The sequence below is a fragment of the Miscanthus floridulus genome, chromosome 8 (genome assembly GCF_019320115.1).
Source record: "Miscanthus floridulus cultivar M001 chromosome 8, ASM1932011v1, whole genome shotgun sequence".
Taxonomy (NCBI): Eukaryota; Viridiplantae; Streptophyta; class Magnoliopsida; order Poales; family Poaceae; genus Miscanthus; species Miscanthus floridulus.
The window spans coordinates 5,729,545-5,755,633 of NC_089587.1; the positions used below are offsets into that span (position 1 = coordinate 5,729,545).

Below are 26,089 nucleotides of genomic sequence, written 5' to 3' on the forward strand. Positions count from 1 at the left end.
TTTTATCAATTCACCAAAACCGAACTAGAGCTTTCAGCTGTTGCTCTAGCCTCCTCTATGCGCTCGCCGGTAACAACTCATCTGAAATCTTGTTTATCATATTCAAAATTTCAAACTGGAAGTTTTTTTTCTGTCCACGATCATTACTTCAGTTAGAGACCATCTATCATTTTTCCTGCATTTCCTCCACTGCATTGCCATGTTCACACAGAAGGTGGATTTAGATGTGTGTGACATATATTGATTAATCAGAGTTTCCTATGTGGTTTAAAACATAAATTAAGCATCTAAGGTAATATGCATATGCAAAGAAATCTGAAGTTGTAAATAAATACTCACTGAGAATGGATTTCAAAATTCCAAGTTAGTAAACCGTTTATGATGCATCTGGTTGCAAAACCTTCTAATGAGATTAGGGTCTTAATTTTTGCTTCATAAATTGCATAAATCCAAGCAGGGAATTGAATTGCTGCGACATTTATTCTTCTCTATATAAGAACTTGATGTCGACTGTTACTATTTTGCAACACATATATGTTTTTTTTTTCTTAATAGCAAAACAAGTCTGCATGTTTTTTTTTTGAAAGAACAACGCTACTGCAATTAGAAGCTGGTTTCAAAATATGTTGGTAACCTGCATTTAGTCTATGACAAACTCTGCTATCATTCATACTCTGATATAGGGAAGGTTCATTGTCAAGATATACTTATTCTATTTCTCAGACTGATTAAACATATATCATTTTATCTTTCAGACTGATTAAACATTGAACTGAAAATGATTCCTTTCACATGGATACAGGAAAAGGTACAACTGGAGATGAAGGCATCAGGCGTTCCCAATCTAGGTGACCATGAGTGACGTGTCGATAGTCTTTAAGTCATGATTCTATTGCTTTTTATTTTTCCAATTTAGCTTGATTCGTTTTGTTGAATAAGTTAATGGTACTATGAGCATCCATTGATTCAGTGCAGGATGAAATGTGACTTGTGGATGACATCAGTGCACCATATAACAATTCTTTTTATAAGGACGTGTGATCCATCACTGGGTAAACTAGCTTTTGCGAGAGCAAAGTTATTCCACGAGGACAAGGATGTGATCAAGATCGAATAAAGTTTAGTTGCCTCTCACTGTTCTCATATGTCCATCCACTGCAGAATCAGTTTTAAAACTGTAGGCTTCCTTCGAGAGGTCGGGTTATAATCCAATCTGCGCCTTTGTATGAGGAGATCGATGACAGTGATTCAAGGGGATTGTGTGTACTGTTACATGTGTTTTTTTCTCTTTTTATTCATTACTATACTAGGCAGTGTCAAACCATGCCACAATAAATACATCACTGAATATTTGAATCGATTCCTCTTTATGAATAAATGATGGAATAAATTCTTTTTATTCATTACTATGCTAGGCAGTTGTTGTTATCATCTAAGAAATAAGGAGATGTACGTGGATTATGTATCTTTTCTTGTAACTTTCAGAAAAGCCCGAAAGTCAAGCTCATCACATTTATAATCTTTTTCTTTATGTGCTCCTAGGCCTAGCTGGTTTATCTCGTCAGGTGGCAAAAAAGATGAAGATGAGGTCCTTTTCACTCTGATTTTTTTAAAAAAAAATACTATGCAGCTTACAATTGCTTGCAAGTTTAGATTTTGATATATGCGACTAAGGAATTTGTTCTTAGTTTGGGCTATAAGAGATTGAAAAAATTTACAGACTAAAAGTTGGTTGAATGGCCTGCTCTCTGCATATATGCACATGATATGTTGTGGGTTGCTAGCTATTTTACCTTTGCCTACATGATATAGGGTTTAAATAAACTTGTCAGATGCTCCTTTTGAACATGGATGGACCTATTAACTCTTTTTTTTTGTGCTCAATCACCCTGTTTTTGGATGATTCATTTAGAAGAAATTAGTTGACAAAAGTTGTATTTTTGTTTTTACTGAGGTTGCATATATTAATATCTGGATAACTAGATTCTTAATAAGTATATATTTGCTTGAGCTGTTGAGAAAGAACCAGAAACCTTTGCTTGAGCTGTCAATTAAACAGTTTGCCTATCTCCTTTTGTAGAAAGTGAAAAGGACTCTCCTTTGGTTAAAGTTGGAGTCAGTTTGTTGAAACTGCATAGTCTTTTTGGATTTTACGGTCTGCTCCTGATCCTAAATAGGTATATACATACTGTATTTTCGGTTTGATGCACCGTGCTCCACTTGGTGTTAAAACAGATTACATAACGCCAAGTGGGCTACTGATGCCAATTTTTTAATTCTGTCAGATATGAGATGCATGACATGACATGAAGGCCCTATTTTTGAAATAGTCTGATACTGCTTTATAAAAGAAATATATGCCACCATTAAAAGAGTAGTACGATACTCCTGCTACTAAAATATATACTCCTTTGTTTTGGGATTTATTTTGGGAATTAGTAGTATAAACTAACTGCAAAATAATATCATACTTGTTTTTGTTGTAGAACAGTAGTACATACCCCTAATGAAGCGGTATTTATAATTTGTGACCCGGTATTGTTATCTGAAATATACTCTTTCTCTCATTTTATTTTGTTAACCAATTAAATATCAGTGATCTTTTAAAAGGTGCTCTCTAAAATAGTTGAAAGGTTCTTGTTGGATATTGCACGGTCGACTTCAATTGTCATTTAATTTCTAGAACTAAATAGCAGCTGATGTTGTATTCTCTTAGGTCAACTCAAGTCTTATACTTCTGTTAGATATTTCAGTGATGCTTAATAACTTAAATATATATGCCTTTTAGTTATTTGATTTGTCTTATTATATGTTGTCGTAGCGTTAACACGGACATTATATTGTTTAATTTCACAATATTATTATTTTATCGTGTGATCCATGTGTTTATAGTACAAAGGTTTAGATGTCCCGTAGCAACACACGAGCACGTACAACTAAAAAGACCGGCGTGTTATCGTACTCGCCCCACAAATGACCCTCGTCACGCGCTAATCACCCCGCGCTAATCACCCCGCCCCGCGGCCTATCCCCTCGCTCCACGTCCGCTCCGGGCATGGCCTCCCGCAAAACCGACGCCCGCGCACAATCCGTCATCACAGCCCCACGACGCAGCCACGATCCTTCGCCCGTTCCTCCGCTCCCCCGCTCCCCCGCCAGCTCTCCTGCTGCCCCTCCACCGCCGACGGCCTCCCTGCCCCTTAACCGCGGACGACGCTCAGCTCGCCCTGTAGCCTTCTATTGCTCTCCTCCTGCCCGCTCAACCGCAGCTGCTTCGCCTGATCCGACCCGTGCGCAGCTGCCGCGGGGGGCACACGGCGGACGACGCGCGCTGCCCCGGCGTCGACGGTGAGCCGCCTGGAGGCCCGGAGATCGACGGTTGCTTCGCTCGATCTGATCAGTGCGCAGCTGCCGCAGGGGGCACGCGGCGGACGACGCGCACAGCCCCAGCGTCGATGGTGAGCCGCCTGGAGGGCCGCCCGCGCCCCTATCCCAGCGTCCCAGCCATCGCGCGGCGTCGTGGCTCCGGCGCTCCGCGCCTCTGTCGGACCGTGGCCGACCGTCGGCGCGTCGTGGGCGGTCGGCATCGCCGCCTCGGATGAGGCTGACGCACGGCGGCCTCCAACCAGGCAACCAGGAGCCGACCAAGGTGATCCCGCGGTCCGCCGCCCTTCCCTGACCGCAGACTGAGCAGCCGAGCCCGCACGGAGGTGAGGAGGTTTCCGAAACCCGCTGTACCTTTTCTCTCTCGTGTTCCATTGCTTGGATCTAGAACCGCCGCCACAGCCGCCATCCTGTTGTTTGCCGAGGCCCGCGGCCATTGCTTCTTCTCCGCCGCCAAAAATAGCTCCGGCACGATGTCCCACCATGCCATAGAGCCGTCCAGCGGGCTACACAATGGAGTGCCCGTGCGTAGCGTTGAAACATTCAGAATTTGCACGGGCACTCCACGAGCTAAAATATCTCCTTGGCCTTGCTCATTGTCTAACACGCAAACAGCTGATCCCCATTTGACTTGTGAGCATTTTGGCCATCGAACTATTGCCCAGGTTTGATTTTGCAATGCGACTCTGACTCTAAAATCAGAAATCTTTCATCGCTGATATGTATTGATGGCCTCTTACCTACTTGCTATTTGGCATCATGTTTGTTTGGCCTCATAATGTTCCTTTTGTTTCGTATCATGATTTCAAAAGTCAATTATTGTAGAAAACTGGAGGCTGAAGATGTTAAGACACTCCGTATGAGGTTGAGTTTTTTCGGTGAAACCATGTTTCTCTTTTGAACTCCTCACGACTGTGAATGTTTTATCTGTCAATAGTAGTGATGATGATCTGATTCCTTCTTTTTTTTCCATGATTGATTGCTTAAGATAGTACTTGTTAGTTGTTATAGTAAAAGCAACGGTGGAATCACAGACTATGAATGAACATATGTTGATGGGATTATTAGACTATAGATTTACGGGTTGGTACCTTGTAAGTTTTCTTCTAAAAATCAACACCTAGAGGTTTGCAGCTTCCTAAACCATGCATACAACTTCTTTGGGTGTGCATTTGATGTAAACCCTTTCTCTTTTCAACTCCTGCAGATATAGTGAATTGAAATTAAATAAGGACTATAGAATAGTAAGTTGATGCGCCGGAGGTGAGGAAAAATGCACACTCTATAGATAGTCCCAGCTCAAAGAATCTGAATATTTGATGTTTCTGCTAAGCATTACAGCACTCTATAAATCAGCTATGAAAGCATTCAGAGGAGTTAAGTGTTGATTTTATTAGTGAAATCATTCTTGATTAGTGCAAAGCGACAAATTAAAGTGCCAGATATGTTTTTTTTAAATGTCAATTCTGTTGAGAGTACTAAAGCTGAATAAAATGATTGTTTCATGATCACTTGGTCAGAAAATATAATCATCTTTCAGTAAGAAATTTACATCCCAAGTTAAAGGTTGATTTCATCAGTGATCAACAAGGTTATGCATAATATCTATACTTTTACTGCAGAACTTTAAAAGCTAGAGAGATGTACTCTAATGAACCCCCATACAATTACTTGTAGATTCTGAGCTTCTGAATTCGTGTTAAGCCTGAACTTCGGTTGGGATTTTTACCAAGCTGAACATCTGTTGTCTGGATATATATGCTATTGCATTAGCGCTAATAATTCAATCGTGTCGCTTGTAATTGTAGTGTCGATCTTCTCAGCTCTGTGCGCGATGACATCACCGAGTACAAGGTTCGCTTCCTATCAGAAACTCTTCAACTGTTGTAGTGTACATGCCATTGCTGCTGTATGTTTTTTGCGTGCCTCTCTGAACACTGGAATGTGGAATTCTGATCAGGCCACCGGCGGCATGTCGCCAAAGGTGCCTTTGCTCAGGGAGAAGGCTTCCATTCATGGAAGCATCATAACAATTGAGATAGACAATGTTGGCGCCGTTCGGCTAGTGAAAAAACCAGCCGGAATTTATTGTTCATGACTGAAAATCACTGTTCACGCTCTCACAAGTTCCTCCAGATTCCTCCGAGCGAACAGGCCCGTTGCGCTGGTTTACATTTTGCTTATTTATTTATTTATTTATGGTTGCTTGGTGGTTTGGGTATAATTAGATTGCTTAGCAGGGCTCTGGAGAAATTAGTTTAATACATTCAATGTTCATCTTTGGCTGATGCCGATGATCTCGTGTGAACTAGAACATCCTTGAATTGAACTTTATCTAATGTGGGGAACTTGCGAAAGCCCAATTATCCTATACTACCCACTGAAGCAGCATTATGCCATTTTCATGAATTCTAAAATCAAGAGTGAAAAAGGGATAGGTTGCCAAACGGCAAAACTCTATGTCTGGCACTCTGGCTCAAGGTACTAATTTACTATCTTTGTTTGATCACATGATTGATGACGTGATAGGCCAAGCTCAAACTCAAAGCACAAGAGTGGCCCTTTCCAATCAGAGAGGGTCTTGTTTGGTGATGTTGACGCAGCTGGTGAAAAGTTCCCGATAATCAGAGGCCTTGTAGGTAATAAATGTGTTTGATCTCTTCTTTGCTATCTTCTCCATATTATTTTGGGATGTCATGATACAATTTTACTGATCATTGCATAATTCCTATTCCTTGGACAGTCTCAGCAGCCATTGTGTGGGGTCATTAAGCACCGGGGGGGGGGGGGGGGGGGGGGGGGGGGGGGGGGGGGTCAAAGGCACTATTCTTTCAGCAGTGATCCAGAGTGCACCAAATATTTTATTATTTACTGGCTTTTCAAAAGATGAGGTCTCACCAACAGAATCCTGCCAACGATGAAGGCTTCCCCTCTTGGAACAGATCACTGAGAAATTGATGATCTCAGATGGCACGTTGTTAATGCTGAGAAGAGGGAATGAAATATATCAGTTTCTCCGGTGTTCATTGCTTTGTGTTTGACATTTAGTACCTTGCATCTCAAGATCATCACGCACACATGGAGCAGTGTTGCTTCTCAAAGTAACCCATCTGAGCATGACCGCGCTGTTCATTGCGTGCGTTTAACATGCAGTGCTACCTTGTATCTGAAGATCATCACACATACGTACAACCATTTCGCTTCTAAAAAGTAGCCCATCTGAGCATGATTGTGCTGTAGTGTAAACATATGATGACATCAGTTAATGCTTCCCGTGAGAAAGGCATATAATCCTATATTAGCATATACATGCCTCTTTTAAAATCCCATGGCAACACACGTGCATTCAACTAGTATATCTAAAGGTGTCAAACGTTTTATAATTTGGATACATAGTAAAAATAATATATCTAAATCTAAAGAAGTTAAAAGTTCTACAATTTGGATGCATATTAAAAATAATATTTCTAAAGAAGTCAAATATTTTATAATTTAGAACGGAAAGGGTACAATTTAACATTTGGTAAACTAAACTTACAGTTTAAAACAAATTCAACTCAAAGGGACTCAAAGCTCACGTGCATGCACCGCTCGAGATGGATAAAAGGGAGTGGGCCTGCTGGCTCCACGCTCGGTTTTCGTGGTTAGGCGGGCTTCCCGCGCTTTTAGCGCAAAGAAAAAAAAAACTGAAAGCGGGCGCCTAATTAGCAGTGGGTGGGGCCTGGCATGGACTCGTCGACTTGGCATGGCAGTTGGCAGCCCAGAGTTTACTCGTGGATCGGTGGACTACGGCTCTTCAAAAAATGTGGCATTGGCTGTTGCCGATCGCCTGGGCTACGGCGCTATTCGTATCTGCTGCTACGTCTACTTCGGGTCGACAGATCATTCCACCACAGGCAACTTACCAGTTAATTAAGAATTAATAAGATGCGCTTAGTTAGTTGTAGTTCATGGTTTCTTTAAAGTTTCTATGCACGTTATAAATAAAATCAATCGCCGAGAAAGCAACGTTTTCATTCTTCTCGCCTCAGCACCCCAACACGACGCACTGTTGATTTCCTTCATGGCCACCTCATCACAACAATTAACACTCTGTTCGCTTGATCGTTTACGTGGCTTATAAGCCGGCTGATCCTGTTTTGCTGTGAGAGAAAAACACTGTATCATGGCTGATACGATCAAAGTGCAAGTATTTAACTTTTAATAAAGTAGCAATAAATATAAAAATGGAAATATATAGACCTCGTCGAATGATAAAAAATATATGGCCCCGTTCGTTTGGAGGAATTCTGGAGGAATCTATGAGAGAAAAACACGGTTCCGGATGAAAAAGAAACGGATTACACCAGGTTTAAAGGCACGGCTTAGAAAGGCAATAATGTGTTGAAAACAGACACATTGACCACCTCCTCAAGGCAAAAGGGGGACGCGTACAGACCCGACGGCCTGACCTGACGACCTCCCACCCACCGCCGCCGGCGGCGTCGGCCGCCTCCCAGGCGCCGGCGCCCCCTGCCCTCCCCTCCCCCTCCCCCTCCCCCTCCTCCTCCTCCACCTCCCCTACCCTCCCCACCAAGGATGCGGCTGGATCTGGCGTTCTGGCGCCTCCGCGGGATCTGTGGCCGCCCGCGCGGATGCCGGCGTCGGGAGCTGCCGCCGCCGCTGCCGACGGCGGATCCGAGCCCGTTCCCACTGGATCCGGCGCTGCGGCCCCTCCGCGGCCCTCCACGCTGCCGCAGCCGTCGAGGTCGGGCTCCGCCGCCACTCCATCCACGCCGACGATGATGTCGGGCACCACTACAGCAGCCACCACCGGCGTCGAGCCAGCCCATTCGGGATCCGCGGCCCCTCCGTGGCCACCTGCGCCGCCGCCGACAACGACCTCGGAGGCAGCCACCGTGACCGCCACTGCAACGACCGGTCCACCGCCGCCTCCTCCCGCGGGGACCGCGCGAGTGCCTCCCGGGGACAAGGACGCTGCCACGGCAGCCACCATGGCCGCGCCGCTGGCGCCCGAGGGGGTCACCTATGACGCTGCGTCCCCTCCACCGCTGGGGCTGGATGCGAGCAATGCCGCGGCCACGGCCGGGCCCGGGGGTACCGTCACGGCATCGCTGGGCGCCTCAAGCTCCTCCCTTTCGCCGGCCGCGGCACCGTCCTTCCACGGATGCTCTTCGGGAGGGCGCTCGAAGAGCCGGCGGTGGGCGGACGACGACGACGAGGAGACCGATGACGACAAACCCGCGACATACCTGGAGGTCGCTCGTCGCCCGGCGATGCCGGCCTCACTGTCCCCCGTGCGCCGCCACACTCGTTCAGCCGCAGCTTTGGGGCGCCGCGGAGCAGGGCCTTTGCATGGCTGTGCTGCTGCTGAGCGGGGCAGCCAGGGACATGGCCGTAGGCGGAGGAAGCGCAGCCGGCCACGCCCACAGCTGGTGAACGGCTTGCCTGTGCGGGCAGTGGACGGCCGTGTCCCTGCCCGCCAACGCCTCGGCCGTCGTGGACGGGTCTCCGCCCCCAACACCGATGGGTGGCGTGAGATTCTCCCCCAACAGGTCTCAGGATCTGCTGCTGCTGCCTCGATGGAGCTGCGCCCCAGCCAGGGGCAACTCTCGCAGGTCAAGAAGATCCCGGCAGAGCTTCACGGCAGATGCTTCAACTGCCTCTCCTACTCGCACCGAGTAGCGACTTGTCGGTTGCCACGGCGTTGCCTGCGCTGTCGCGGATTCGGGCACATCATCAAGGACTGCAGGCGAAGGACTGCTTTGACCTCGGCGGCGGTGGGTGCCGACCTGCCTCGGTATTCTGCTCGCGTCGACCCTACGTCCTCCCTGCACGCGCCGCGCGGCGGTGCAAGGGGTACCGCACCGAGGGCCGTGGGGGGCGCCGGTGGGAGACGACGACAACAGCGGCGATGGACGAATAAGCCGAAGGAGATCGGCACAGGTGCGCCTGACGACCACGCTGGCAAGGCACCTACTTATACTGCTGCACTAAGCTTCCCCGAGCCAGATCCGGTGGCGATGGCGCTATGCGTGAGGGCGGGCCCCCCCGCATTGGTTATCTCTTTCGACCCGATGCTGGAGGAGCTCGCCGCCTCGCTCGTCGTGAGCCGGCCAATGAGAGCAGCAACACCTGAGTGTCTATCTGCTACGGCAGCCCCGCAGGAGGTTGAGGCACCGGTGGCGGACACCTGTTCCCCGACGACGGCTGCTCAGTGGACGACAGACCTGTCACTGACGTCGCCAGGGCAGGGCCCGCCACAACTCACGCCACCACGAGCAGGAGCACCCGGCGTCGCATAGGGTTGCACCACCCCCAGCGACGCGGCGCCCACACCACGCGAAGCTGCACGACGGCTCGCACGGTTCACTGAGGAGGTGCAGCTCGAGCGAATGCCGCCTCTGATCACCAGCCCACCCAGGCAGAAGGTGGCAACCAGAGGGCAACCCATGCCAAAGCGGAGCAGACGGATTGCCGCTCAGCCGTTGGCGCACATTCCGATCTCCAAGCGGGGTGAGGTGCTCCTCATGCGGAAGATGGGCTTTGCACCGCCGGCAGGTCCAATCTCATCCGCGTCCAAGAGAGCTTACGACGACTTTTTCGCAAGGAACTGGACGTCGAGCGAAGTGGAAGCACTGGACGAGCTGTTCCCGGCGGCCACTGCTACGATTGGTACAAGGCTCTTCTCGGATGACGGAGCAGAGTCGCGCGGCCATTAGCGGAGACGCACAGCTCCGTTGGTTACTGCGCGGCTCGTAGTTCGGTTGTTTACTTTTATGTAATATCCAAGTTTGAAACAGTCTACTAGGCAGGTCCAGTTAAACTGTAAGACCTCTTAGGGCGCTTATCAGAAGCGTGTCGTGTGTATGGTTAAACCCTTTTTCTTCTTAATTACAATGATACGTAAATCTTTTGCGTATTCGAGAAAAAAAAGGTTTAAAGGCACGCGAACGGAGCCTGTATGTGTACACGAGCAATCCATGCCCGTGCCGTGCACGCGCGGTCCATGATACACACACACACACCGAGCTGAGCTCAGACGTGACCTGGCAGAGGCCGCGTCCCGTCCCCCGTGGCGAAAATAGTTTGGCGGCACGGCATTTGGGTGACGCCCCCCGCCCGCGCGAGCACGTGACATGATTGATTTCGATTCAGCCTCAATTTTATTTTGACAGCGACGACACCCGCGACCGCAAGCAGAAGAGGCAGCAGAATCCAGTCCAGCCACCACCCAGTTCCAGTTGCGTTGCTCGGTGAAGCCGGGCGATTCCAGGCCACGACGCCAAAAGCCACCCCGGGCTCAACTCCCTCAGCTCCAGTCCACACGCACGCACCCCCCCTTCCACTCCACCCCCAAGTCCCAGCCCCCACCCACACCACCCACCACCACCACCACTCCTCCCCTCGCCGCCGCCGCCAGTCCCTCCCCGCCCGATCCGGCCGGATTGCCCCGCCATGGACCAGGTGAGCGCGCCCGCCGTCTCCGATCGCTCCGCTACTGCCGCCCCCCCCTCCCCCTCCCTCCCTTCTCGACCGGCCGCAGTCGCGCGCGTCGGCGAGCGAGCTCTGTATGTCTGTCTGTGATGTGTCCCTGTAATGTAATGCAATGTAATGTAACGCGGGCGGCGGGAAATGGTGGGCGCAGTACGAGAAGACGGAGAAGATCGGGGAGGGCACGTACGGGGTGGTGTACAAGGGCAAGGACCGCCACACCAACGAGACGATCGCGCTCAAGAAGATCCGCCTCGAGCAGGAGGACGAGGGCGTCCCTTCCACCGCCATCCGCGAGATCTCCCTCCTCAAGGAGATGCAGCACCGTAACATCGTCAGGTACTTTCTACTTGTAACTTGTCACTTATGCGCATGCCATGCCAGGGTTTGTTAGTGTGCTACCTGCTGCTGATGCGCTCGCGCTGCCGTGCAGGCTGCAGGACGTCGTGCACAACGACAAGTGCATCTACCTCGTCTTCGAGTACCTGGACCTCGACCTCAAGAAGCACATGGACTCCTCCGCCGACTTCAAGAACCACCGCATAGTCAAAGTCAGTCTCTCCTCCTCTCCTCCCTCTCCCTTTGCTTTGAATTCAGCCGCCGTACGCCACTGCTGGTGCCGTACCACCTACTATCACTCGACACAGTGATTCCGTTGACGAGGCTGTGACTGTGAAATGATAGTAATTGCGAAATATGAAGAAATGCAAATTTTAATGCCGGAATATGCTCCCTGTGCTGTGGCCGTGCAGTCCTACCTCTACCAGATTCTGCGGGGCATCGCCTACTGCCACTCCCACCGCGTGCTCCACCGCGATCCTCAAGCCGCAGAACCTGCTGCTTGATCGCCGCAACAACATCTTGAAGCTCGCCGACTTTGGATTGGCGAGGGCGTTCGGCATCCCTGTCCGGACTTTCACTCATGAGGTACGATTTCACTCACACCCTGACGACATGCTGTCGGTCTGGTAGTAGGCTGACTTAAGGTGCCTGCATTAGTCAATCCGCAGTAGCTGTGAAATTGCCATGACATGTTGTTTAGCGTATTGGAGAAGGAATGCAGTTACTCGCTCATGAACGCCACGAAAAATGCTATCAGTCGTCGCCTTTGTTGAACAGAAGTTTGTAATTTGTTCAATTCGTTACGCCAGATGCATATGCGTTTCTTCATTTTTAGATAATGGAACAAGGTTCCAGCCTCTACCAACATATGCGTTTCTTCATGGCGTACTGGTACCACTGTCTGAATCGCTTGCACGCTTCAAACTGTTTTGTAACTGCCAGTAACGCCATTCCCGTGTGCTTTTGTGTAGTGCACCTTAAGATTGTTTACCTTTGCCGGTTTGCATATGACAGAGAAACTGAGCAAGCGTTGAAGCTAATAATGGACACATCTAAATAGGCTTTTATTTATATAAAATTGGAAAGGCCGTTACGAAGGAGAGCTCTAGGACAATAACCGAATTTGTCATCTGCTTGGTGATAGTGCAGTACGAGACGACAGCATTCTTGGGTAATTTAAAATTATTGTTGCCTTTGGATTGGTGATAGTGCTGACTTTGGATTGGCAAGGGCATTCGGCATTCCTGTCCTGACTTTTACTCAAGAGGTACATTTTACAGCTGGACAACATGTTATTTGTCTGGTACGCTGACTTAAGGTATCTGCCTGAGTTAAGCCATGGCAGATGAAAAATTATCTTGCCATGTTAGCATCCTGGCAAAGGAACACTGTTACAAAATGCTTTTGTTGTTGCCTTTGTTGCACAACTGTTCGTAATTGCTAAGTCTGTTAGGCCACATGCATATGCATTTCGTCATATGGCATACTGATACCACTGTCTGACTGGCTTGCACGCTTTCATATTTGTGCAACGACTAGTAACTGCCAGTAACACTATTTGTGTGTGCTTTTCTGTAGTACGCCTTCAGAGTGTTTACTTTTGTCCTGTGCACACAACAGAGCAAGTATTGAAGCTAAAAATGGAAAGAGAAACGGAACACACGTTTATGCATATACATATCTAAACAGGCCTTTGTATAAACTGGAAATGCTGTTAAGGAAGTTCTAAAAAAATCACTCATCTGCTTGGCGATAGTGCAATTGTGGTGATCATTGTTGCCTTTGTTGCATAACAAATCGTAATTGCCAGTTCGTTAGGCTACATGCATACAATTTTCTTCACATGGCGTACCAGTACCACTGCCTGACTCATTTGCGCACCTTTCATATTCGTGCGAAGGCTATTTAGTAACTGCCGGTAACACCATTCCCGTGTGCTTTTCTGTAGTACGCCTTAGGATTGGTTACTTTGTCCTGTGCATACGACTATTACCATGATGTTCCACATCTTCTCCTTTCCTTTTTAGTTTGTCATCATTTGATTGGAACTGAACTTTTTATTAGGTGGTGACACTTTGGTATAGAGCACCTGAAATTCTTCTTGGTGCAAGGCATTATTCCACCCCTGTTGACGTGTGGTCAGTTGGTTGCATTTTCGCTGAAATGGTGAACCAGAAGCCACTTTTTCCTGGTGATTCTGAGATTGATGAGCTGTTTAAGATTTTCAGGTCTTATTTACAAGAGTTGTTCAAGCTTTCTTTAGTCTGTTGCATGTTGCAGAAAAAATATCTTATCTGGGTTGTGCTTGTGCATCCTCTTCTGTTAATGCAGAATTTTGGGTACTCCAACTGAAGAAACATGGCCAGGCGTTGCTTCATTACCTGATTACAAGTCAACTTTCCCAAAGTGGCCATCTGTGGTAAATAATAATCAAGTCCTTTTTATTATTGCAAACAGTGGGGTAGGGTTTTGAGTTGTGAGTGTGGATGAAAACCTTGTACCTGTGTTCTGCTCGGTTAATCTGTTACAGATAAGTTTGGGATCTCCTTTTTGCTTGTGTATGAGGGTAATTCAACATTACAGTGATAACCATTTTTGGCTCTAACACGAGGTTCATGCTGTAGGATCTTGCAACAGTGGTCCCAACACTTGAACCGGCAGGAATCGATCTTCTATCTGTAAGTCAGACTCATGAATTATTTGCATTTTCTACTTATGTTCTCCACTTTTTCCTTACTCTGCAAGATCACCTTCTACTTTTTGCCCCATGCCATTAGTTTTTCTAAGTGAATAGATGACATGGCCTTCTTTGTGGGTTTATATGAAGGCTGAAAATCTGTTTGCATTTGAGTAGCCCAAGGTTTCATCCACTGGGAGAAGAGGGAAATGGAAACCTAGCGATAAGTTTCTACCCTTTTTTTTTTTTGGTCATGTCTCTATGCACTTACAATATTGCATTATTGAGGCTGCAACCTGCAAATGTTTTAACATGAGGTTCAGCCTAATCCGTGCACAAATTCCCTCTTTTCCGTAGCACATATTTGCTATCTTTGGAAACGCCTGCGCTTGTGGGGCTGCAAGTGCACCCTGGATTGTAGCATTTAGGCATCTCTTCCAATATTGGTTCAGACTCATATTCTCTTCAAACATGTGAATCTAAATGCACAGGGGTCATTTTTTTGACCAGGTATTGCAATTTCCCTAGTCTAAGGACAGTTGTAGCACTATTTAAACTGGGTAGGGGTCATTTTTTGTAACTGGAATCTTGCAGCTGCATTGCTTTTTGTACAACTGCCAGTAGTACATGATTCCCTTTCATGTACGTCCTGTGTTACGCTTACACTTACACCACATGATGATTTGCTATATGTCAACCCCACAGAACATAATCAGACTAGGACGATTGCATTATTCGCTCACGCTAGCCTTTCATTTCACTGCCCCGAATTCTGTACGATTGTATCAGTGCGCACCTTGACATCTCTGACTTGACTTCTCCCCACCGTTGTTCTTGCAGAAGATGCTGCGGCTAGATCCCAGCAAGAGAATCAACGCCCGTGCCGCCCTCGAGCACGAGTACTTCAGGGACCTCGAGCACGCCTACTAGATGGATGGACCATTCATTCCCGTCCCTTGCCCTGCCCCTCTTCTGTAAATTAAGGTCGCAATGCTTGGGCCCGGCGAGTACCCATTTTGTCCGCTGCGTTAATCTATAGTAAGACTAAGATGGTGTGCTGTGCTATCCCGACAATGCACCTTTCTTTGATTTTTGGCTGTGTAGAGAAATGAGAGCGGTGATCCGGAGATCGATCCTTGTTCCACGGGATCCCTAGCTATGTCGTGGTTTCTCCCAGTTTTGTCTATCTATATGTCGATGTCGACACCGGCATCCTCTTTCTTGAACCTGGATGGCCGGATGCCGGATTCCGGTGGAAAGAGAGCTTCTCTGGTTCAAGTTGGTACGGGTATGCTTGGCTGTGTCTGCTGTCACCGTCTGTTAGCTGATGTATGTATGTAATGGTGTGTTTCTGATGCTCGGTAGAGGTAAGCAACGTGGTCGGTCGCCATCAATGGGATCTGATCTGACGCTGTGCCCGTTGACCTGTCGCCTTGAGATCACTGGTCAGCGATCGATCTGGTGCCGTCATTTTTGTAACCGAATTGGCACGGTCTCACCTGATCCTGACATGAATTTGGCAGTTGAGAAATGCCATTGTTGGGTACACCGTACACCCGTGCTCTGCTCACGCGCTGACCTCACATGCTATGTGGACTTGGGGTGGACGCGGAGTGGAGTTCAGCTCGTGTGCAGTTGTTGGCTATGCAAAGCTGCAGCTGCACCATAGACATGGGCCTTGTTTAGATGCCAAAAAATTTGGTGAAATGCTACTGTGGCGGTTTTCGTTGTTATTTGGTAAATAGTGTCCAATCATAGTCTAATTAGGCTTAAAAGATTCGTCTCGTGGATTTCGTCTAAACTGTGTAATTAGTTTTATTTTTTATTTATATTTAATATTTTATGTATGCGTCCAAATATTCGATATGACGGGAAATCTTAAAAAAATTTGTAAAATTTTTTGCAACTAAACTGGACCATGGGAGTGCAGCGTGCAGAGGGCCGGCCGGCTCGCCTGGGCTGAGTGGTCACTGCGACTGCGAATTGGACCGACCGGACCATGGCACAGGTGAACATCTTTACTGGTACTACTACGGTCATGTTTGGTTGAGCTGTGGCTGTGGAAAAAAGCTGCTGTGGGCTGTGAGCTGTGGAAAAGCTGCTGTAGGCTGTGAGCTGTAGAAAAGCTGAAAGTTGTTTGGTTAAACAAGTATAAAATATACCTTTTATCTTTATCTTTCTTGAAACAACTATGGAAGAGCTTTTTATTCCACCAATTTTGAAAAGCAGAAAGCCAAAAGCCAAAAGCAGGGTCAAACCAGCTTTCAAAAATGAACTACGGAAAAACAGCTGCTTCTGAAAAAGCACCCTCAAAAAATAGCCCCTTTGGTTGAGCTTTTAGCTTTTAGAGCAAAAAATCAAAGCCAAAAGCCCAACCAAACATGGCCTACATGTTTCTCAAAAAAAAACCTAGTAGTACGGCATCACATCGCTTTGGTTGTTAGTTGGGCCTGGTCAATTTCGCATGAATTACATGTTAGCAGTACAACAAATCGCATGGCCTGGCCTGGTTGTGTTGGGTACTTGGGTGTTGGCAGCGGGACGGATGGATGGCGGGAGACGATACAAGACAACCAAGTAAAAGCAGGGAGAGCGACGCAGCATGGCTTCCTTTGCAATTCGTTAGTACACGTACGGTAATGGATGCGGTGCTAAACTGCTACTCTATTCGTTTCCAATTATAAGATGTTTTGACTTTTATAGATACGTTGTATTTGCTATGTATATATATATATATATATATTCCTTTGCAATTCGTTAGTACACGTACGGTAATGGATGCGGTGCTAAACTGCTACTCTATTCGTTTCCAATTATAAGATGTTTTGACTTTTATAGATACGTTGTATTTGCTATATATATATATATATATATATATATATATATATATATATATATATATATATATACACACTATGTCTAGATACATACTTCTTCCGATTCTCTAAAGCAAGTTGTTTTGAGGTTGTCTTAAGTCAAACATTTTAAACTTTGACTATAAATAACTTCTTTTGGGTTGAGTTTGAAAATATAAAAGTAATGTAAGTAGATTCATCTTGAAATGTAGTTTCATAAAAGTATTTATTGACTATATTTTATAAATATTTTATAGCAAAAAGTTACAGTCAAAGTCGTTTCTTAAAGACCGTGTCGATGTCAAAAACGACTTGTTTTAGAGAACCGGAGGGAGTAGTAAAGTCAATGTATATAGAAAAGCCAAAACGTTTTATAATTTGGGACAGATTTAGTAACGGCTAAAGCATCAGCTAATTACGTTCCCTAGTCCACACCAAACTTGACCAGAGTTACCCATTTCTTTTCCACCAGCGCAATTGTAAGAAATCTCACATGACTTAATTTATTTTTACGGGAGAAACACAGTCAACACGAAAAATCGAAATCTACTCCCCGTAATAAAAAGCAAAAAGAAGAAAAAGGAGCTTAAAATCAAATCGAATCTGCTGCGCAGGCGGCCCCACCAGTCAGAAGCTAACCAGTTACCAGGCTGACGCCGTCACAGGTCACACGTCTTTACTAGAGAGAGAGAGAGAGAGAGAGAGAGAGAGAGACGGAGAGAGCCAATCCTCCCTTCCCATCCCGACCGCCGCCCCACCTCCTCCGCGTCCGCCTCGCAGTCGCCGCGATTCCACCCGCCCCCGACGACTCCGATCGCAGGGGCATCGTCCTCACTCCTCCGCCATCTCCCGCTCTTCCGTCCTCTTCAGCAGCTTCTGCGTGGGGGGAGGCGGTGGCGCCCGGACCGGCGTCGTCGTCGCCATCGCTGACGCCGCTGCCAGCCGCCATGGAGGCGTACAAGCTCTGGGTGCGCAGGAACAGGGACCTCGTCCGCTCCCTCGAGTCCCTCGCCAACGTAAACCCCCGATCCCGCTTCCCGCTCTGCTTCCCTCACGATCATTTTCTGCTCTCCGTTGGTCCCGTGAGCTTAGTCCGTCGTCGATTCGGGGATGATGTGCTTGCTATGCTAATAGATAGGGGTGTGTCCGTGTGTGTCTCGCTTGGGGTTCGCTGAGCTTGAATCGCGCGGTCTCGTGGCCTCGTGGGTGGTCGGGGTCTACGCGAATTCATGTGATTGTGATTCCGCTCGTCCTCGCGACTTCAGGCCTTGTTCCTCATCACGGATGAGTACTGGCTTCGCGTTTCCTTTGCAAATTTCTCTAGGTTCTGCTCTACGTTGCTGGATGCTTGTTTTGGGGGTTACAGATTTTGTATCGCAGCTGCTTTAGCTAATCGATATGAGGCCTAGGAGTTGCCACTTTGCTTATGCTTGCTTCAACTCTTTTCAGGGGCTGACATGGATACTCCCGGAGCGCTTCGCCAACTCTGAGATCGCGCCGGAAGCAGGTGCTCTCAATGGTCCTTCCTTCAGTTTGGAGTAACATTTAGTTCCACTCTGTGGTTTTTGCTATCTGAATATATTGCTGGTCATGTATATGTTTACTGTCTCATAGATTTGGATTTTGAGCTGTATCAGTGCCTTATCTTTGTTAATTCAAGCCTTTAAAGTGTCATCAAACTGTGTGAACTGGTAATGATATGGAAAATAGGAGCTGCAATTGCCATGCTGCAAATATATTGTGTGCTGCTAGAAGTAGAACATACTGAAATAGTTATGATTTAAGAGGCATAGGTCGTATATCTTGTGATATGCTGCATTACCTAGTGACTGTTAAGATATATGGATGCCCAGATTTCAAATTATGGGCGGGTAAAGTTGACGAGTGCATGTCGCATGTGGTTTCACGTGTCAAAGCCCCCCTTTCCTTCCATAATGATTAATAAGTGACGTTATATAGACAATACATGGCGACAAAAAAATTGACAACTGTCTTTCATATTGCCCCGTTCGGCTTACCTTATATCCGGCATCCGGCTTGTTTGGCTTTTTTTTTCAGCCGGAACAGTATTTTTCTCTCACAACATTTCAGCCAGAACAGTGTTTTTCAGCCATGTTTCCTATTGGGGTGTTACCGTTACTGTAACTGCTTTCCTAGGTTTCTGCGATCTCATGTCTGCATTCACGGAGTGATACATGATCTTTTCTGCTTGAGGCCAAAATGTGATCAATATCGTTGTGCCAAAAAAATCTGTTTGTTACAGTACCACCCAAGTGCAAACTGCAAACCATCTTTTCCTGTTTGATATTGCTCTAAAATCACCTAGGTTCCAGAAGTCCAGTGTGCTACCGTGGTCGCTATGTGAGTTATTTCATAAAGGAAATGAATGTTATTTGCTACTATCATGCCATTTATTTCTATGGAACTCATTTAGTCATATACAGCTGCCTAGGGTGGCCTTAGCACTAGACTGATTAAGCTTATTTCAGAATTTGTGTTCACGTTTTTATCCTGGCATCTTCCATTGTTACCTGAAAAGAATCACAGGTGTTGTATGCTCATTTTTTGCTATTCGATGTAAGAGACCATTGGAATATGTTTTACTGACTATTCTGAATAAGCCTTAGTGTTTAATATTTCTGTATTGAGCATGTATGTTTTGCTTCAAGGTATTATGCCTCAGGGAATCAAATTCTTTGCTATTACTAAAAATATATAATTGCATACTGTTTGCCCAACTATTTTGGTACTAATCTGAGATAAGATATTGTAGAGCTTAGCTCTTGAATTTACTATAATCTTGTCTAGGTGACTCAATTCCCTATGCAATAAATCAATATTTTGTTCAGTGTGTAACATATGCATACTGATATGATAATTTTTTCAAGAATCAAAGACATTGTTTACAGTTTTGATTGAGAGAAGTCTGTTTTGATTGCTATATGTTTGATTTCTTCACATTAACTCACACTTCATTGTCTGAACAGTATATGCACTACTGGGTGTTGTGAGTTCTGTCAATCAGCACATAATTGATGCACCCACTGAGAATCACTCCTTTGCCTCCAAGGAGCAATCTATCCCATGGGGTCTTGTTGTCTCTGTACTAAAGGATGTAGAGGCGGTTGTTGAGGTTGCTGCCCAGCACTTTGTTGGCGATGATTGCAAGTGGAGCTTTCTTGCTGTTACGGAAGCAGTGAAGTAAGACAGGTTTTTTATTTTTTATTTTTTTTCTTTCCCTGGTTAGTTGCATATCTACCTGTGTTGTTCAGAGTCAGACAAAACGATAACAATTATGCAATATTTCAGAGCAGGTGTCAGGTTAGCTGCTTTTCGGGAAAGTGGATACAAGATGCTCTTACAAGGAGGGGAGGTGGCAAATGAAGAAGAGGTGACCGTTCTTGAAAATAACTATGGAGTAAATGGTAATGGAGTTCCAGCCATCTATCCGATGGATGGACATGCCGGAAATGGACACAAAGCTATGACCAAGGGTGTGGATGGAAAAAATGGATTTGTATCTAAGAGTCTTGAGAAAAGGGCAGTAGCTGCTTTGAACAAATTTGGCGAGAATGCAAAAATGATGTCTGATCCTATGTGGATGCGGAGGCTCCAGCCTACTCCTGAGCCAACTGGTAATAAATTTTAAACTACGAAGAAGTTCCATTTTTGGCCTCTAACTATCATGACAGTCCAATTGTGGTCCCCAAACTCAAAATACCACACAACTTGGCCCTTCAGCTGTTTTGAAGCTGGTTTTTGCTGACACGGCGATGGTTTTGCCATGTAGGATGGGTTTATAATTTTATATTATGCACAACGTCCAGTCCTAGATTGAGAAAAAAAAAGAGAACCAAATTTAATGGTGAAACCATCCTACGTGGTATTCAGACCTACTGCTGGCATGGTGAAACCGTCACCACGTCAGCAAAAACCAGCTTCAAAACAGCTGAAGGGCCAAAAACAAATGGTTTGAATAGTTGAAGGGCCAAAACTTTCTGATATTTGAGTTTGGGCCAAAATAGGACCATCGTGATAGTTCAAGTTCAAGGGCCAATAATTGACTGCCATCTATTTAATTATCTTGATATTTCTGCTTGATACTTCTGGGTCTATGGTTTTTCTTTTCTTATAGCGAGTTAAACCTTCTGTGCTGTGCAGTGATGGTGGCCGAGAAGCCAACTTTGGCAAGCATTTGGTCTGCTAAAGGGGGTACTGGGCGCTTATTTGTTTTAGGGGAGGTTGTTCACATATTCAGGCTACTTGTGTATGTACTTCTGATCAGAAAGTTTGGAACCAAATCATGGACCCCATGGTTAGTGTCGCTAACTGTGGAACTCACAAGTCTAGGCATCCATTCCCATGCGACCGATCTGAGTCACAGATTAGGGAAAGTGCATCAGCTCAGTTCTGCTGAGAGGGATGAGGCAAGTTGATTTCAGTTCTCTAACTAGTTAGATTTTGTTTCATTTTATCCTCACTGTTGTTGAACTAGTTATTCTTTGGTTTGATTCCATCAGTTGAAAAGGCGAAAGATGATGTGGGCCCTTTATTTGATGAGAGATCCTTTCTTTTCCAGTTACACCAAGTAATGAACACCCTGCTCTAAGAAGATCGTTGCTTGATTGAAATTGAACCTTCTATGCTCATGCCTGCATTGTGTCCTGACAGGCGTCATCTCCAGAAGGCTGAACAGGTGCTGAATCCGGTGCCATTGATTGGCTTCCTTACAGGTATGTACGCCTTGTTCACGCCTTTGATGTATTTGTGTTCCGTGAAAGCACATTGCAATAAGTCTTTTGTTGCTTGATTCATCGCAGGGAAACTTATAGAGCTACTGGAGGGTGTTCAGACAAGATATACATACACATCAGGTTCATAGAGATGGCCAGTCCGAGCTTGCTGCTTGCCTCTCGATTTGCCCTGGAGGACCTGTGCTTTGTGCGAGTTGGCTGATGGGTTCTGTTGAATGGCTGAGAACTTGTGCCCAAACCTGAAACATGTACTGCCGTTTCTTTGCCAAATGTGGCATCCTTGTCTTGTGGATGCGAAGCTGCAGGGCAGCCACTTCGTGTATGACGGCAGATGAGAGAATTCAGAATCTAAGTATATAGTAAATACTGGTTTAACGCTAAGAATTGGCGTATTTACCATTTATCATGAATGACTTATTGCCTTGTTGGAAAATAATGTCTAAAATAAATTTGTTCTTTAACAGCGAAATTTGGATGCCAGTAAGCTTAGAGGTAAGTGATGGTAACAATGATTTATGCCTGAATCAGATCAGGATCTTGAAAGTTTATCTGTATTGCTCATTGTTAAAATGGGATTAGGTAGATCAAGACCCATCCAAATGGGCATTATAAATACCAGAGAACAGAAGGTTTGTTTTAATTATCACTGAAAAACTTCGCATTTTACCCCAAAGGCAACCGCAATTTGGCAGTGGGCAAAGCGAAGGACCAACAATCCTTGTAAGATTTTTTTTTTTTTTTTTTTGACGCGATTGTTCAGAAGTAATAGACGGAGCAAGAAAGAACACACGATTCAGCCACATCTGGACCAGGCTTCTGATTCAGGGATGGACCAAATAACTTTAGCTACCAGGCAAGAGAACAAGAGATGAGAACTTTCCTCCTGATCACAGAAATAACACAAGGGATCTCCCTTCCATTTCCTTTTGAGCATATTGTCTGTGGTTGAAATATCAATCCTTGCAACATGCACCTAATTTACTCATGCACTTGCAACACGCTTCCGATTTACACTTTTACAGTATTATGTACTGCTAGTTTTACACGCATGGCAAGATGGTATCACAAGCGTGCCATGGCTCTGTTCAGGGCCATCTCATCGCTTGCTACAGATGCAGCAGCACTCTTGGCCTTGCTGTGAGATTCACTTCTCGACTGCGAGCTTAAGTAGGAGAGAGACTGCAGCCATGAGACGAGTACAGGCTTCCGAGTGACATCGTCAGACTCCGCGACATGGGCGTGCATGTCATCGAGCAGCGCATCCTGGCCTTCCTTTGGTAGCAGGGTTACAAATTCTGCCAGCTCCTTCAGCAGGTAAGGGAATGACTGCAAAGAGAAGAAAATCATTGAACACCTTGGCTTTCAGAGTCATCGGAAAACAAGCCAAGTTAGGCTCCATCATCACCAACATTCAGCCAGCACATGAGAAATATTTGACACTTCTCTTAGCTACTTTAGTATGAATTATTGTTAGAGAAAAGTCACTTTTATGTTTCTAACATTCTGCAAACTGACAAAGCATACCCCCAATGCAACAATTGAGCTAGCTATCAGTTTTACAGAACTGTTGCTCTAAAACTAGAACTACATGAGAGGAAAAGAACATGACCATATTCCAACCTGAATATCCACAAGGAAGATTAGTCTCAGCAGCAGATCCAACATTTTCTTACATGGATCTGTGCTCTCTTCCCATGATCTCCACAAAGATTTGTTCTGAACCTTTGCAACCTCGCAGAGATCTTTAGCCTTGACAACAAGGCTATGGATACAAAAAAGAATGGCAGCGCTGCCTGCAGGAAGATGTCGTACAAGTGCTGCAACTCCTGATGCTAATCCATCAAATGGGGTTACCCCAGGATAAGCCTATTAATGAACAAAGTCAGAAATGAGTCATCTTCCAGTTCAAAATCAAATAAGGAAAAAGATGCCAAATGAACTACCTCCAAAGATCTCTTGATGTAGTAAAAGGTAAGTTGCTCTTTCAAAGCTGCTCGATCATCCTGATCAGTATCACTGCCTGATGACGAGAACGATACCATCACAGAGTGTGAAGCACTTGTAACTTTCTCATTTGAATGCTGTAGATATCTTTTTCATGCTAAGGGTCACATCATTTTTAGTACTGAAAGTCTTCATAAATAAATTAAAAGTAATAAATAAGAAGACAAAACAATAGAATGGAATGCAAAAAAGGATACAAGAACATAATTGAAGCCACTTTATCCTGAATCATATGAACTGGAATGAGGCCAACACAAGTTGGCACAACCCGCAAGTAAAACAGTATGCGTGATGTCTGAACCTCATCTCTATGCCAGATATATGTTGTTCCAGCCAAGGCTGGTAAATCTGCAACACATCAAACATGAATCTTAACCAACAATTGCTAGCACATCCTAGTAGCAATCACAACATAGCAGCAAGAGAAGTGTCATTGAACTAACCTGGTTTACTTGTCAATTCAGTATACGAAGGCATTGACTCGATGAACAAAGCAGTAGCTGCTGCGTTCTCTTGAATGGCAAGCACAGCACTCCGGACTGCCTCAGTGTACTCAGGAAGACGCAATCGCCTAAGATGTTCCACAGAAGAGAACGCCACCAAGATTCTAGCAGCAACCTCGGGTTGGAACCCCTCGGAGGACTTAGCATTTAGCCTGTGTTCAGTGACCTCGGCTGCAAAGATTACAACCATAAGAAATGAGGCCTCAGCAATCTTGTCAATCGCCGTAATCAAATCATCCTGCTTCCCCCAGTGCAGCAACACTGCTGCACGAAGATGACAATAAATCTCCTGTGCATACTCCCACACACAAGTTTCGACAAAACTTTTAGCCTTGTCATTTGCATATGAATACTGGTTGCAAAGAACCCCAGTCACCGGACCTGCCTCTTTGAAAAGAACACTACCAAGGTGTTGGTTGACCTGAGCCTTGACAAACTCGGCTGAGTTCCCTTCTGCATTTTCAACTGACATCCTGAGCAGATAAGGCAATGGGAGGAGCTCCTTCAGCAATCCCATACAGACACACTGTAGCACAGACTCATGAAACGCAACCTGCCCACACCGTGTCAGTCCCAATGCGACACACTGAACAAGGATACGCTGATCATCGGCAGGCCTCCCTTCTAAAACAGCCCGCTCAGCTGCAAACTGAATTGTCCGCTCAGGCACCTGCTTCAGCCGTGGATCAAAGTCCAGCCGGTATCTCACCGAAGCAACCCTCAATGCCCGCAATCCGCCACAGGCCGTCATCACCACTGGAAACAGCACATAATCCTCGCCCTCACACTTCTCCGGTGAAATAAGCTCAAAGAGCACCTGAACCTTCCGCATCTTCCTCGACTCGACGAACCCCATTACCAGCCACTCCATCAGCTTAAGCACCCGAACACCAGTATCCAGATTCCCAGTCCTCCCACAAATCCTAAGCAAGGACACAAGAATCCTTCTGAACTGCATCTCATCAGCCGACGCCAGCGCGTAACCAACCCCTGTAAGCGCGAGGTGGTCGAGATCATCGATGCTCTGTTCGCCCCGCTCCACATCTTCAAGGACGCGGCTCACAGCCACAACAGGGTCATCGTCATGGCCATTGGTAGACTCACCACTACCGGGACTCTTCGCGGTGGAAGCGGGTTTCCCGAAGCTGGCATGGCTCGGGAGATCCTTGACGGAGGCGCGGGCGCCGAGGAGGAGGAGGCGAAGGGCGAAGGGGAGGGAGGCCGTGACGGAGGCGGGGACAAGGTGCGGGGCTGCGGCGAGCAGCGGGGCGACGAGGCGGGGGTGTAGCGGCAGGAGCGGGAGCAGGAGCGAGGCGTGCGCGGAGGAGAGGAGGAGCGCGCGACGGTGGTGGTGGAGCGTCTCTAGCGCGGCGAGGGCGTCGGCGGGGGAGGTGGAAGGGTCGCGGAGGCGCGACCACGCGGTGAGGATTGTGGTGGGGGAGGGCGGCGGCGGAGGGGGAGGGGGTGGCGCGAAATTCGCGGACTCGAGGTAGTCGGCGAGGTGAATCGCCGCCGCCGCCGCGGCCGGTCCCGGTTGCGGCGGAGCTGTCGTCATGCTGGGGTGGGGACTTGAGACTTGTGTGAGGAAGACTCCGACGAGACCGTATTCGTGTCCACTTTTTGAAAGGATAATTTTGAATTTTGAGGTTTTAATGAATTTGCAACTGCGTTCAGAAATGTCTTCTTGTTCCAAATTATAACTTGTTTTAATTTTGTTCTAAATCAAACTTATCTAGTTTTATCTAAATCTATACAAAAAGATATTGACATCTATGATATACTAAATAAATATACTATCAAAATATATTTTATAGCGAGGCCCCCTTTGGAACGAAGGATTCATGAAGGAATTTTGTAGGAATCTAAACCTATATATAAGAATTTTTTCTATGTTGCCCTTTGAAACAAAGGATAGGCCATCCTGGAACCTTATAAAATTTATATGGAATGGCTCGTTCCATAGGAATTTTGGAGGAAATCTAACGTGAGCCCCAATCTCTTGGAAAGTTTCATTTGTCTCTGTCTCTCTTCTAATTCATGTGCTTCTCCTATGTTGTATCCAAATGCTCCATTAGA

The 26,089-nt window shown here is 46.3% G+C and overlaps 4 protein-coding genes and 1 long non-coding RNA gene across 6 annotated transcripts; 3 read left to right on the forward strand and 2 right to left on the reverse strand.

The window, feature by feature from the left end:
• Positions 1-3,102: 3,102 nt before the first annotated feature.
• LOC136470975 (uncharacterized) lies at positions 3,103-6,149 on the forward strand. The gene is made up of 3 exons (XR_010761887.1): positions 3,103-3,710; positions 5,193-5,238; positions 5,914-6,149. It is a non-coding gene; the product is annotated as an uncharacterized lncRNA (long non-coding RNA).
• A 1,534-nt stretch (positions 6,150-7,683) lies between these two features.
• Positions 7,684-8,380, reverse strand: LOC136468474 (uncharacterized). The gene is made up of 2 exons (XM_066467035.1): positions 7,836-8,380; positions 7,684-7,747 (listed from the first exon to the last, which is right to left on the reverse strand). The coding sequence occupies exons 1-2, from the start codon at positions 8,378-8,380 to the stop codon at positions 7,684-7,686; spliced, it is 609 nt and encodes a 202-aa protein (XP_066323132.1).
• Positions 8,381-10,709: 2,329 nt separating this feature from the next.
• LOC136475570 (cyclin-dependent kinase A-2-like) lies at positions 10,710-15,188 on the forward strand. Its single transcript, XM_066473068.1, is given in 9 exon segments — positions 10,710-10,851; positions 11,033-11,217; positions 11,312-11,429; positions 11,631-11,696; positions 11,698-11,805; positions 13,285-13,448; positions 13,552-13,639; positions 13,845-13,898; positions 14,738-15,188. Coding segments are annotated over 9 exon segments (882 nt in total). The 5' UTR covers positions 10,710-10,842; the 3' UTR covers positions 14,828-15,188.
• A 626-nt stretch (positions 15,189-15,814) lies between these two features.
• LOC136475568 (peroxisome biogenesis protein 16-like) lies at positions 15,815-21,975 on the forward strand. Of its 2 annotated transcripts, none has more exons than XM_066473067.1 (8): positions 15,815-15,905; positions 18,202-18,259; positions 19,740-19,953; positions 20,062-20,387; positions 20,914-21,179; positions 21,273-21,340; positions 21,424-21,485; positions 21,573-21,975. In XM_066473067.1, the coding sequence occupies exons 1-8, from the start codon at positions 15,897-15,899 to the stop codon at positions 21,632-21,634; spliced, it is 1,065 nt and encodes a 354-aa protein (XP_066329164.1). In that variant the 5' UTR covers positions 15,815-15,896; the 3' UTR covers positions 21,635-21,975. The 2 variants fall into 2 exon arrangements, with proteins under 2 accessions (XP_066329164.1, XP_066329163.1); XM_066473066.1 differs by lacking the exon at positions 15,815-15,905 and adding an exon at positions 17,461-17,768.
• Positions 21,976-22,398: 423 nt separating this feature from the next.
• Positions 22,399-25,588, reverse strand: LOC136475567 (uncharacterized). The gene is made up of 5 exons (XM_066473065.1): positions 23,954-25,588; positions 23,708-23,858; positions 23,450-23,597; positions 23,127-23,372; positions 22,399-22,832 (listed from the first exon to the last, which is right to left on the reverse strand). The coding sequence occupies exons 1-5, from the start codon at positions 25,566-25,568 to the stop codon at positions 22,569-22,571; spliced, it is 2,424 nt and encodes an 807-aa protein (XP_066329162.1). The 5' UTR covers positions 25,569-25,588; the 3' UTR covers positions 22,399-22,568.
• Positions 25,589-26,089: the final 501 nt, after the last annotated feature.